The sequence below is a fragment of the Heterodontus francisci genome, chromosome 1 (assembly GCF_036365525.1).
Source record: "Heterodontus francisci isolate sHetFra1 chromosome 1, sHetFra1.hap1, whole genome shotgun sequence".
Taxonomy (NCBI): domain Eukaryota; kingdom Metazoa; phylum Chordata; class Chondrichthyes; order Heterodontiformes; family Heterodontidae; genus Heterodontus; species Heterodontus francisci.
The window spans coordinates 272,232,893-272,247,017 of NC_090371.1; the positions used below are offsets into that span (position 1 = coordinate 272,232,893).

The 14,125-nt window shown below is 41.6% G+C and overlaps 1 protein-coding gene across 1 annotated transcript in view; it reads left to right on the top strand.

Annotated features, from left to right (window-relative positions):
* The window catches only part of fut10 (fucosyltransferase 10), a 103,798-nt gene that overhangs the window by 64,899 nt on the left and 24,774 nt on the right, over positions 1-14,125 (top strand). Inside the window, exon 8 of the mRNA XM_068036847.1 lies at positions 12,208-12,487. Coding sequence (XP_067892948.1) covers positions 12,208-12,487 — 280 coding nt within the window. The remainder of the gene's footprint in view (positions 1-12,207; positions 12,488-14,125) is intronic.

The window sequence follows — 14,125 nt, forward strand, 5'->3', positions numbered from 1 at the left end:
CGGGATGCTGAAAATCTGAAATAAAAATGGAAAATGCTGAAAACACTCTGGGTCTGGCAGTATCAATTCTCATGAATGGTCATTGACCTGAAATGTTGGGCTGGATTTTCAAAGCGGGGTCAGGAACCTGACACCCTGATGAATTCCAGATCCTGGCCTCGCCCTTCAGCTGTGTCGCTCTCGCGATGCGATCTTTGAATGCTAATGCCAATTGGAGGTGCTGAGCTCCTGCAGGAGGTGGGTGCGGCCAGCTTAGTGCCAGTGGTAAAGGCAGGTGGCAGTCACGTTGGGGGCAGCTGCTGCCTTGCTGTGGAGAGCAGACAGAGCATGTAAGCACTAGGATGATAAAGGTGATGGAAAGTGGTTATGCTCGCCAAGTGGAAGTACAGCCCTCGACCCGGTGCTAATTTCATTTCGACACACATGGAAACAAACTTTCTTTTGCCCTGTGCGACCCTGATAACTGCGCATTAACGTGCACCAGACTGGTCGGGATTGCCGAAATCAGATTTAAAAATTGCCTTCCCAAATACCCTGTCCCCTTAACAATCTCCGAAAAGAGTTTAATGGACTGTTAATTGGCTGCGTGCGTGTTTCCTGTTCCCTTCCTCCTGGCCAGCACTTTGAAAATTCGAAACTGTCCAAGAGGCATTGGGATCCTCCGGGACCAGGATTTTGAGATGATGCTCACGCCGCGTCCTGACCCTGTGGCCCTTTGAAACTCTGACCTGTAAGCTCAGTTTCTCTATCCACAGATTCTGCCAGACCTGCTGAGCATGTCCAGCATTTTCTGTTTTTTATTATAATGGAAACTGCCTATGTAAACTTGTAATGCTGTATTTGCACCTTCTTGCCAGTGATGGCGATGCAGCTATTACTGGGTGAGTGCAATGAAAGAACTTGAATTTATATGGCTTCTTTATTGACCCCTGGACATCCGAGAGTGTGTTACAGTTGTCACTGTTGACAGGTTCACATAGGCACTTTTATGAAAATAGTCATAGGAATTTATGACTGGAAAAGTTGAGTTGAAATATGTGTAGATAAAGGCTTGCTACCTGACCCGAACCCGACGGGACCCACTGACATGTTGGGTTCAGGTTAGGTCGCACTTCCGGGTCCGGCATTCGGGTGCAGGTCGGGCTGGATCGGACACGCTCTCTCTCAACCTCAGGTAAGTGATTCTAATGGTAATTTACTTTTTGAACTTTAAAGGTGGTTTTGTTACAGTTATTTTAAGCTTGTGCAGGTAAGGAACACAGTGAAAAACGGAAGGTAAGTTACCTGATCGTCGGGCGCGGGAAAAAATGGAAGGACTCTGCTCGGGCTCGGTTGGGGTTCTGTCGGGGTCGGGTCGGGACTCATTTGCAGACTTGAGCAGGCCTTCCTGTGCAGATGTAAAGTTTTACTGTATTATAAACAAAAATGTTTGGTCTTTTGGAATGATGTCTGGTGGCTTAAAGTTACTAACTGTTTATAGTTTTTAAATAATACAGAATTGCCTATCCAGATATACTTAATCTAGAAGTCTACAGAATTTGGCTGGAAAACACAGGAAAGGTCACGGTGCACCACCTCTTTTATTTGAAGGTTTAATTTTAACATGTCACCGCATCAATCTTTCAAGTTAATTGTGACCTTTTCAGGTTATCAGTCTATTCAATCTAGTCATTGTATTTCACTGCCCATTTTACATTGTAATAGGAAAATTGTTGAACCTCCAAATGGGGGAGAATCACATTAGCAGATGATCTCTCTTCACAGAATGAGGCCCTATTTTAGGTCATTCATTCCCTTTTCTGTTTGCTATTAAGCAGCAAACCTTTCGTCTCTTGCATTAGAAAAAGCTCACAGTTATGATTGCTGGATGAAAAGTTGGAAACCCTTCTTCGTCCTTTTGCTTGTAGACTGAAACTTCTTTCAAAAAAGTATCAAGTTTTTCTTTGAAAAGTTTTAGTCCTGAAGCTTTAGACTTCGGAGTTGTTGTACTCTATTTCTCCAACTCCATTCTGATTTGAGGTCCACTTTGACTGGCATCGAGCAGATGAACCTGAGGTGACCACCCACTTCCCCATTATCGCATACATGCTTGCTGACTTTTAAGGTCTACGTTGAACATGTCAGATCCTTCTGTGAACTTAACCTTTCAAGACAGGTCCCTACTGACCTGCAAAACTGTCCAATATCATCTGAGAAACTGACACAAGATAACTGCCAACTCAAAATAGCCCTGAATATAGGCCTGCCATATTTTACCCTCAAAGTGTAGCAGGAGGGGGGCTTGTTGTAATCTCAGCTGCAGATATTTCGAACATTCCATTCCTGTAAAGCAAAGATCATGACAACAATTATGGAAATGTCCCCTCTTTCTGTGGGGAAACTGCAGGTCATTGTGCACCCTCTGTTGCTAAACATGATTGATTTATAAATCAATGTGTATTTATATAGCATTTAACGTAATAAAACATTCCAAGATGCTTCACAGGAACATTATGAAACTAAGTATCACACTGAGCCACAAGAGGAGATATTAGGTCAGATGACAAAAGCTTAGTCAAAGAGGTAGGTTTTAAGGAGGGTCTTAAAGGAGGAAAATGAGCTGGAGAGGTGTAGGGAGAGTATTCCAGAGCTTGGAACCTAGGCAGCTGAAGGCACAGTCATCAGTGGTGGAGAGATTAAAATCAGGGATGCACAAGAGGCCAGAATTAGAGGAGTGCTGATATGTTGGGAGGGTTGTGGAGCTGGAGGAGAATACAGAGATAGGGAGAGATTTAAAAACAAGGATAATTTTATGTCGTACAGGCCCCCACCTGCCAAGAATGAGGCATATTAATTTTGTCATATGAACATTGATTTTAAACTTGCTGGGAAGAAGAGAAGGCCTGTTACAAGGGCTGCCAGACGCTTAGCTGAAAAGTATTTGCATACTAACAGACAGTGTTTGTGGAGACTAAAGGACCATTCCCTGACACATTCAACCCACAATGGATTTTGATCACCAGACGTTGAAGGTGTAAGGAAGAGCATTCCAGAGACTGCTAAGGTGATACAAATCCACGAAAGCTAGGACTGATTAAACCAGCTTGTCACATGACTAACTGGCTGGTCCAGGGTTTTTTTGAACTAGCCACAGAGCTTGAACTAAAAAAGGAAAGACTGTTTGTTTGCTCCTGGATTGAGAAGACCTCTCCTGTCTGCTCTCATCTCTTTCTCATAAGCCTCTGGACCCACTGAGGACACAAGAGAGAAAAGTCTCCTACATCAAACAAGGTTTAAGAAGAATACTGGGCCCCAATGAAAAGTAAGACCTCCCTACAATCGAGGACTTTACAGCGAACTCGAAGAACAGTAACCAAAACCATCTTCAGATATTGCCTCAAACTTGTCCACTTTTTTTCTTCTCATTTCTGTCTCTTTCTGCATGTATGTATCACATATGCATGCTAGCATGGGCACATTGCGTATCCGTAGGCGTTAACCGAATTAGAGTTTAAGTTTAATAAAGTTCAACGTTTTTTCTTTAAATCTAAGAAAACCTGTTTCTTTGCCTTATAGTTGGAAGTTAGTGAACAAGGATTCACTAAAGGGGAGCTAAAAAAAAGGTATGTTTAAAATTAAACCCTGTCACAGTAAGACCAGGTGAAGGCTGAGAGGGAACCCTAGACCCCTTTCTCACCTGGTCGTGACATTTAAAATCAAGACATTGCTTGACTGGGAGCCAATGTAGGTCTGCGATGTGAGTTAAGACACGGGCAGCAAAGTTTTGGATGACCTCAAATTTAAGGAGACTAGCCAGAATTGCGTTGGAATAGTCATCTAGAGATAACTAAGGTATGAATGAGGGTTTCTGCAGCAGATGATTTGAGACAGGGGCGAAGTCTGGCAATGTTACAGAGGTGGAAATAGACAAAATACTGTGGATGCTGGAAAGCTGAAATACTCAGCAGGTCATCAGCATCTCCGGACAGAGAAACAGAGTTAATGTTTCAGGTCAATAACCTTTCATCAGTTTTTATAATTTTTGCAGACACTCTTTCCACTCTCACCATTTATTTCACATCGGCATGTTTCCTCTTTCCCTTTGTCAGCTCATGCTGGTACACTGCGTTCCTCCTCCTGCCCCATTTTATGCTGGCACCCCCTCCTAGTTCACGCTCCCATTTTCCCCCTCCCCATATCTGGTTCCTACCTGATTTTGCAGTGCTGGAGAATAAACTGCTGCACACTGTTGTTGGAAATGGCAGATCTTCCAGAATTATTGATTCCAAAATGCTGTCTATCAACATCGACTTGTAATACACTGTCTTCAGTAATCATATTACTGAAATAAGACTTGTTCCAGATGCAGCAGAAGGACTTTACACTTTTCATAGTTATATAAAACAATACTCAGCCAGTCAGACAACATTGCTGGAGAGAGCAACAGAGATAACATTTCAGGTCGATGTTGATATAGTTTGGTTGAAGACAATCCTGGTTTCAAGCATGATGCTTGATTCTTAGCAGAACATAAAGATGTTAGGTGAAGCTCGGCACAGAAGCACTCCCAACAGTCCTATATAATCAAAGGTGCCTAGGTACTGTTTGTAAGACTATTCCCATGTAAGTTTATGATCCAGTTGTGTGCCTATCATTGATGACTGGTGAGTAAGATATCCTTGTCAGATACAGCAAAGGAGGCAGTTCTGCAGTACCCAGTGCTTCTACAACTTCTGGGTTTCTTGACCAATCATTGAAAGCCCCAACGGTATCCATCACAAAAGCTGTCATTCTTCAAATCCTGCTTCCATAGAACCATAGAAAGATTGCGGCACAGAAGGAGGCCATTCAGTCCTCGTGTCTGTGCCGGCTGAAAAAACTAGCCGCCCAATTTAATCCCACTTTCCAGCACCTGGTCCGTAGCCTTGCAGGTTGTAGCACTCGGGTGCATGTCCAGGTACCTTTTAAATGAGTTGAGGGTTTCTGCCTCCACCACCGATCCAGGCAGTGAATTCCAGACACCCATCACCCTCTGGGTGAAAAGGCTTTTCCTCACATCCCCTCTAATCTTTCTACTAATCACCTTAAGTCTGTCCCGCTGGTAATTGACCTCTCCGCTAGGGGAAACAGATCCTTCCTGTCTACTCTATCTAGGACCCTCATAATTTTGTTCACCTCAATTAAGTCACCCCTCAGCCTCCTCTGTTCTAAAGAGAACAACCCTAGCCGATCCAATCTTTCCTCATAGCTGCAATTTTCAAGCCCTGGCAACATTCTTGTAAATCTCCTCTCCAGAGGAATTATGTCCTTCCTGTAATATAATATCAAAGGTTATTATCTCTCCCCTGTCACCAAGAAATTGCCCCATTATTCAATCCCTCTCTACTAAAAAGAATTAAAAAGATGAACGTGGCTTTGCACCGGTTATGATTGCACTACAGCCAACGTGAAGCCCAGGGCATTGTGAGTCTGCCTCCTCAAGACGATGTCTTATTAACTGCATAAATTTGAGTAGGATGGTCTTGCTGTAGCATTAAAGTGCACAGTGTGAGTCTTCACATTGATGCAAACTTTGTAACGTAGCTGGTCTGTCTAAATACTAGGTTAACTACATGCTTTTGGGGAAAAAAATCCTCCCAGCTCTGGAGCTTGGGCAGATCTGCTTTTGAACATGTTAGTGGTATGGTATTTGCAAATTAGAGTGATTTTGCTTGCTTAATTAGTTTTTTTTCCTTAAAATCTTTATAACTTTGAGCTCTGTAACCTAAGATTTTTTTTTTGCTATGTATATCATGGTGTTAACTAGATGTTACTGTAGATGATTCATATTGATTATTTTGATATTTTTCTCTCTTCTTGCAGGCTGTACCCTACAGTAGCTTACGATTTCTTCCTGGCTTCCCTTTCTCCCTGAGCAGCCTCTACTAGTTCCTGCCTCCTGTTGCTGATCCTGTAGTTTACAGCTGATGGATTCTCTTCCAATCCCACTCTCTTCCTCCTGGTACATATAAAATGTGATGTGACATTTCATTGCTGCTGCTAACCTTCTCTTGCATGTACTATGACTAACAGCAGTGCTATAACCAAAGCAAAATACTGCAGATGCTGGAAATCTGAAATAAAGCCACAAAGTGCTGGAAACACTCGGCAGGTCAGGCAGCAGCTGCGGAGAGAGAAGCAATTGACATTTTGGATCAATAACCTTTCATCAGAACTGGAAGAAGTTAGAGATTTAACAGCTTTTTTAAGCAAGTGCAGAGTTAGGGGAGAGGTGGAGGATGTGGAGAGAAAAACAAAGGGAAGGTCTGTGATAGAGTGGAGGGCAGGAGAAATGACGATGGTGCAAGGCAAAAGGGAGTGGTAATGGTACAAGAAAAAAAAAGATGGGTCGCGAGGAGGTATAAATGGTTACAGCTGAACCAATACCAGCACCTGCTGTCCGAGAAAATGGAAGTGGTGGTTATGATCTGAAATTGTTGAGCTCGATGATGAGGCCTGGTTGAAAGATGAGATATTACTCTTCAAGCTTGCCTAGATCTTCATTGGAACAGTGTAGGAGGCCAAGATCAGAGGGTAAATGGGATGGTGAATGAAATAGCAATGCTGTAACAGTGATGCTGCAGTGATTAGAGACGGCACCAGGAGCTCAGTGGCAATGCTCTTGAACAACCCTGCTAATAATACTGTTATTTGTTTCTTACACAAACAAGATGTTTTATCACAGTTCTTGCTCAATGCAACAGAACCAGTAAAGTGATACTTGCACTAGGAGTTAGTTGGTAGTTGGCAGTTTTGGCCACTTGTGTGTATGAATAAGAAACCTGTTTTTTTTTAAATGTCCAGAGGGGTAATGAGAATTTTTATTATGCAGCTAGTTGGTATGTTCTGGGATGCGCTGCCTGAAAGGGCGGTGGAGGCAGATTCAGTAGTATCTTTCAAAAGGAAATTGGATAAATACTTAAAAAGGAGAAATTTGCAGGGCTATGGGGAAAGAGCAGGGAATGGGACTAATTGAATAACTCTTTCAAAGAGCTGGCACAGGTACAGTGAGCCAAATGGTCTCCTTCTGTGCTGTCTGATTCTATGATTTTGTTACTGGCTTATCAATGGTTACGAATTAGGCTGTGCCTACATGGCTTTGTATTGTACAGTGCTCTGGTCTAATCTCAATGTCTCCTTGGGCTGTGTTGTTTCTTCCATGTCTGCAAAAGGACAACAAGAAAAAGCTAGTTGCACAAAACCTCCAGAAGCCCCATTTCAAAATTTACACTGGGTATCAAAACCGTGGGTAGCTTCAGGTGAAGTGAGGAGAGGGACAAATGGATGAGGACGTGCAGATATAATATGGTCCTTGCATTGAAATCCTACATTATGTCCTTATCTTCTTGGAGTATGTGTGATGACCATTTTCCTAGATTTTTGTTATCTGCATATTTGATCACTTTGCAATCAAATGGTTTATTGAAATCCTCGTGACAGCACTGCTGCTGTATAGGTCATTTAAGAAAGCTATCTATTTAAATTAGAAAGGTCCGTCTGTTTAAGATGGCCATATACCGTATTGTGGTGATGCTTTATTTTAGTTTCTTTAATGTGGGAATGTTGAATGAGAGGGTGAGCTGCAGTCTTTACCCTGGAGTTTGAAGTTAATGGCGTATAGCAATGTAGCAGCAAAGGTGCTCACACATACTGTACTGTGATTTATGAACAAGATCTTGCTTGCTCACAACCCTCAAATAATCGTGCAATTACCGTGAAGAGTGTAGAAATAGTGAACAGGGTGCAGTTTGTGTTTCCCTCTGCTTGTGTTTGAGGTGCATTGGTTGAGTTGAAGAAGTTAATATCTGTGCTGAGCTCGTTCTTTTGGCTTGATGAAGGAGAGCTTACTTTCCATCTTTAGGAAAATTTGCTGATCTTTTATTGTAATTTACCTCGATGGCTAGTTGTAATATCGGGGCCATTTGAGAATGCAGACCAAATATAAATTATAATTGGATATTATTTTAAAATAATAGATGCTAAAGTGGTTGAAGTAATATTCATTGTACTTTTCTCAGGGAGAATCCTGGGTGTCTTTTTCCAACCCCCTATTTGCAGGACTGAAGTCAGAAGCCCTGAAATACTCCCATTCTGAAATGAACTCTTTATTTAAAAAAAAACAAAATCTGTGAAGTTACGGATAACATGGTGCATATTTGTGTTTTTAAAAGTGATCTCACTTCAACTTGACATATCATCTTCTGATTCTCAGTTAGCAAAAGTGCATATTTTAACAGCAGGGCACTATTTAATTCTTGCATTAATTCCAATTCCATCAAATTTAAATCTATCGTTTTAAGTGGTTTCATCTTCTCAGCTGCAAGCCCCCTTCCTTTCAAAATTATTGCCATTACCCCTATTAAAAACATAACTCGGTTATTCCCCCACCCCGTCCTCAAAACCTTCCTTTCCTCTCAAGTCCCTGAACGCCCGTCTTTCCTACGGCTCCATGTTTGAAAATCTCCAATCGGATTTCCGTCGCTGTGCTAAAACAGCCTGCTCCTCCATAGTCCAGATCAGTGGGACTGTCATTGCCTTTTTCCACGTTTGCCTGTCTTATCATAGCCAGAGTATCTCCAGCATTGGCTTCTCTTCCTTCCCTTGCTCTGTTGTTTCCAGTCTCCCAAGGAACTATCTATCCTTGGCTCCCCTCCTCTTTCTTAGCTATGGGTTTCCCCTTAGCAGCTTCTCCCACCGTCATGAAGTCAGGTTCCACATGTACATTGATGACACTCAGCTCTACCTCCCTTAATCCTCTGTGTTGTCAGTCTGGCAGCATAGTAATTATTCAGCCACTAGTTCCTCCTGTTGAATGTTGGGTAGACCCAAGTCATTATCTTAAGCCTCCTCCACAAACTCCGTGCCTTTGATTCCATTTCTCTACCTAGCTGCTGTCTCAATATTCCATTTAATTTGAGCTGTGCTTTTGCTCCTATATTTCTCCATAAAGACCGCATACTGTAACATCACCAGCTTCCATCTCTACCTCAGCACATCTGAAGCCCTCAACTTTGCCTCCAGACTCTACAATTCCAATGCTATCCTCACTGACCTCCCAGCTTCCACTCATCCAAAACTGTTGCCTGTATCCCATCCTGCAGCAACTTGGCTCACCCAACACCTCTGCCTTCACTGACCTACATTGGCTTCACTTCTTTAATACCACAAATTTAAGATTCTTGTTTTTTTATTTACATATCTTCATGGCTTTGCCCTCCCTATTTATGGAACCTTCTCCAGCCATTTAACCACTCCTCCAAGCTCTGACTCTGGGCTTTTGTGTGCCCACTCCGTCCTATCCTCACCCTCCTTGCCCTTTGGCCCCTAGTTTTGGAAGTTCCTCCATAAACCTCTCACTGGTCCACATCCAAGATCCTCCTTAAAAACTGACCCCACCGCCCCATCACCACCCTAAACCCTATCCACGATATCTGTTTCTTTGAATTTCTCTGTCTGTAAGTGGCTGTGAAGCACTTTGGGACCACCAGTCCATCAGATTAGATATTGAGTTTGCCAGATTTTGTTACTGCTGATTTAGTAATTGATGCAAAGCTTTTAGATGCTATGCTGATTCGTTGTTGAGGAATAGGCTGTTCCTTTGTAATGCTCAGTTTCTTATTGAGCAACAGTTTGACGCCTCTAATACCTGCTTTTGCACAAGGAAACATGAGATTATAATGTACAAACCTTGATCTAAACAATTTTCCTGAACGTATAAAGCTCCTATGCACGGTCTGCTTAAGGCCTCAAGTCCAAATTCTGCACAGTTATGTGAGTGTATTTGTGTGTGCTGTTTGGTATCCTTTTGACTCTTTTTGAAGCAATGAATATGGGTATTGTACATGCACAATTTTTTAAAAAGAAACTTTCTGAAATACTTAACAGTTATTGCTTTGAATAGTCAATTCTTGGGGGCTATTTGTTAAACTGTTTTCCCAATATAACTTGGTGATTACTGAGACTAGGTGCGTGATGGGTATTTGTTGGAAACTATTAAAACCTGGTTTGGTGGGATTATTTCGGCCAACATCTTGTAAGAGTTGAATTGCCTCAATAATTATGTGCTAAATTTGTTCGCTTGGGATTGTAAGGAAATGCAACATTTATCTAGAAAAATCCAGTTCAGCCCATCCAAAGTTAAATGAATTGAAAGAAAGCAGAAACATTGAATTTTATCTTGCATTTGCTTTGAGCTTTTTTTGTTGTCAAAATCCCATATTAGTTATTTCCAGTTGCACATTAAATATTATGAAGTATTTAATTTCAGAAATCTATCATGGGCCAGGTCACAGTAAGCCTTCAGTTGTGACCAGTAAACTACCCGTGCTTCTGTGTAGGCATGAGCTGAAGAAAATATATATGTAGTTTTATTGCAACCTTTATTTTTTGGAAATGACAAAATTGATTAGAATTAGATTTCTCCTGGACGTGGAAGGCTGTTACTTTAAAAATCATTCCATGCTCAGGGATTGGGATGTTCTGTGCATGTTTCAGTATCCCCATTCCCAACACTCTGTTTTTGGGATGACTGATTTTCAGCAGCTCTCTGTTGATGGTGAGGCCCGACATAAAGCTTTATCTCTTATTCTTTGACCGAGAAAGAGGAAGAAATAATTGCTTCAAGAAGGTTAAGTGTGCAGATGGAAAGACACAGGCTGACTGTCAAACAGATGAACAGACTGATGACAGTACCGCTTAATGAAGAAATGCAGTATTAGTTGGATATTTGCAACTAATTTCTTATAAATAAGTATTCGTTAAATGTCCTAGCAGGGTTTCCTGTCAAGTCATGCAATTGATGCAGAATATTGTAGATGGTAGTAGGAATTAAAAAACACAGTGTATAAAATTCTAGCGGTTTGGATAGGTTTCAGTGTGGTGTCTCCTCATGTTGATTCTTTTGATGGGCTGTTTAAACATGATTTAAATATTTATAAGTTATGATGAAAAGTAAATTTGGTTTCTTATCTGCGCTCATTCAAAAGCAACACATTTCATTAGCTAGTCAAAGTAAGAAGTTAAATACAAGCCCTTTGGTAAGAGAAAATTCATACATTTGAACATAAACTTTAATTATCATGATGTATGCATGTGTTTAGGAGTGAGCCTTAACTCAGCTGCTGTTTTTCCGCCTCTTGAGTCAGTTCGAGTCCCATTCCAGGCAGGCCTGGCAAGCAGGAGATCAGATCAGCAGGGTACCCTCGTCCGATAGCAGCAGAGTGACACCTCTATCTCTCCCAGCCATCGTATCTAGCCGGTGCTCCTGAGTCAGACTAACGACTTGTCCATGTAAAAGAAGAAGGGAGAAATTGTAATGAAAATAACTCAGAACACGATCTGCTGGATGTAAATGCAGTGGAAGAAATGGGTTCCTGCTTGGCATGGAAGAGTGAAAAGGAGAATGTGTGTGTTTAGTTGCAGGTGCAGAGACTTGTAAGAAACATGTCTAAGTTTTTATTCATTCGTGGGATGTGAGTGTTACTGGCCAGGCCAGTATTTGTTGCCCATCCCTAATTGTTCTTGATAAGGTAGCGATGAGCTGCCTTCTTAAACCGCTGTAGTCCTTGGGGTGTAGGTACACCCACAGTGCTGTTAGGGAGGGAGTTCCAGAATTTTACCCAACAACAGTGAAGGAACGGCGATATAGTTCCAAGTCAGGATGGTGGGTGACTTGGAGGGGAACTTGCAGGTGGTGGTGTTCCCATGCATCTGCTGCCCTTGTCTTCTAGGTGGTAGAGATTGTGGTTTGGAAGGTGCTGTTGAAGGAACCTTGGTGAGTTGCTGCAGTGCTTCTTGTAGATGGTACACACTGCTGCCACTGTGTGCTGGTGGTGGAGGGAGTGAATGTTGAAGGTTGTGGATGGGGTGCCAGTCAAGTGCGCTGCTTTGTCCTGGATGGTGTTGAGCTTCTTGAGTGTTGTTGGAGCTGCACCCATCCAGACAAGTGGAGAGTATTCCATCACACTCCTGACTTGTGCCTTGTAGATGGTGGACAGGCTTTGAATGTGTTTTTAGGAAACTTTTGACTGCCAGGACTGATTTGTGTTGTTGTATGTTAGTACTTCAAACTGTTTGCCAGCAGTGGGAGGGAAATTATTCTCCCTGCCAAAGTGTGTTATACATTACTGAATATAATTCAAACTGTTGCACCAACTCAGCTTTGCATGACTTGAGTGTTCATATCTGCAGGTGGTGGTTGAGCTGGGACAATTTGAAAAGAAGAAAATGAAAAGTGAGAATCTGCACAGCGACAGATTGGAGGTTTGGAATAATGTGAAAGAAACGAATGATTTACTTACCAGCGTGAAGAAATTTTCAGATGTGGGCATCCAACATCCCATTATTCTCTGGTGGTCGCCATTGACGGGTGAACTGGGCCGATTAGGCCAGTGTGGAGCAGATACCTGCTTCTTTACCATAAATAGGACCTATCAAGATCATCACATGACAAGGGCATTCTTGTTTTACGGTGAGTTTTCATTGAATTCTTCTCTGCCTTCCTTGTGTGTGTGTGTGCGTGCGTGCGTGTGTGTGCGAAATAGAAAGGAGACTCAGGCAGAATATATAACAGCCAATTTATTGCCTTCTGTTTTATGTTGCCACCAAAGTTGAATTTCACCACCTTAAATCTTTAAAGGGTTGAACAAACCATAAAGAAGTAGGGGGATTCTGGGTTTTGTACATAGGGTATTGAATATAAAAGCAAGGAAGTGCTGTTAAATTTATGCAAAGCATTGGCTATAGTTGGGGCATTGTAGGGGCTTTAGCATGCACCATTATTGGAGGGATATTGGAGCCATGGGAGCGGTACAGCAAGGATTCAGTAGGATGATAGCAGGATTGAGAAGTTAGTTATGAAGAAAGGTTTGGAAAAGTTGGGGATTTTCTTTCCCTGATGCAGGAGGTTACACAGGGATCAAATAAAAATTGAAAACATGAATGGTTTTGAGAGCGCCTTGGGATATTTTACTACATTAAATATGCTATATAAATACAAGTTGTTAAACAGTGTAGGATTGCTTACTCTAATTGGTAAATGGAGGCAAAAACTCAGAATTTCACTAGAAGAATGAAAAGGGAAGTTAGAGTTCTTTTTTGTATTAGGGTCATTAAAACCCGGAATGCTTTATGATTAACTTTAAATCTGAGATCATTAGATTTTGCTAGCCATGATACAGATCAGCCATGATCTGTATCCCAACTCCATTCACCTACCTTGGCTCCGTATCTCTCAAAAATCTAGCAAAATCTATCAATTTTATTGAGTCATTGAATGGTGGAATAGACACAAGGATCTGAAAGGCCTTCGACTGTTCCTATGTTTCTTTATTACGAAAGGCATCCTGAGCATGAGACTGTAAGATAATGCAGAAGGGATACAGGAAAAGAGCAGGGGAATGGAATTAGAATAAACAGTCAGCACTAAATGACCTGCTCCCACGCAATAATAGAACTTCCCTGCTAAAATGCCTCCTTTTTGAAGTGCTGTTTGTGTGATGCGATTAATTAATGTTTGATATGTAGTTTTAGTACATAGTTGAGTAAACTTTCTGCTGGTTAGTAGAAATTCATTGATAGTACTGACTGAGTCATTTTTAGAAGAAATCCTGAACAACCTATTAAGAGCAATTGCAGATTCCTATTGACGGGTGGAAAAACTTGGTTAGGCTGGTACAAATTAGTCCAGCTTTTGTGACGGTGGTTATGGTGGAGGTTTCTATACTGTGACGAGATTTATTTAGACAAACTCTTTAAAATGATTGGAAGCTCCCGTTACAGCATGATGAGGAGGGGGTCTCAGGCTCCCCTCTTGCCCCTTCCCCTTATTTGACCGCAACAGGGTTTATTCCTTTTTAAACAGTGTTTGTACAGCTCTGTGAGTGTTTTATCTTTCTCCTTTACTGTGATCGTGAAAGAACCAATCAGACAAGTTTTCTTGGGTTTAAACAAGAAAGAGGTAAATTTATTATACTTAACAATCTAACCCCGATTTAAAAATAATTTTAAAAATCTACACATTCACGCACACATTAACATGAGACTCACATACACATAAATAGATTACAAAGTGGAATGTAGGTATTTTGGTTGGATTAAAGTTCTGAAT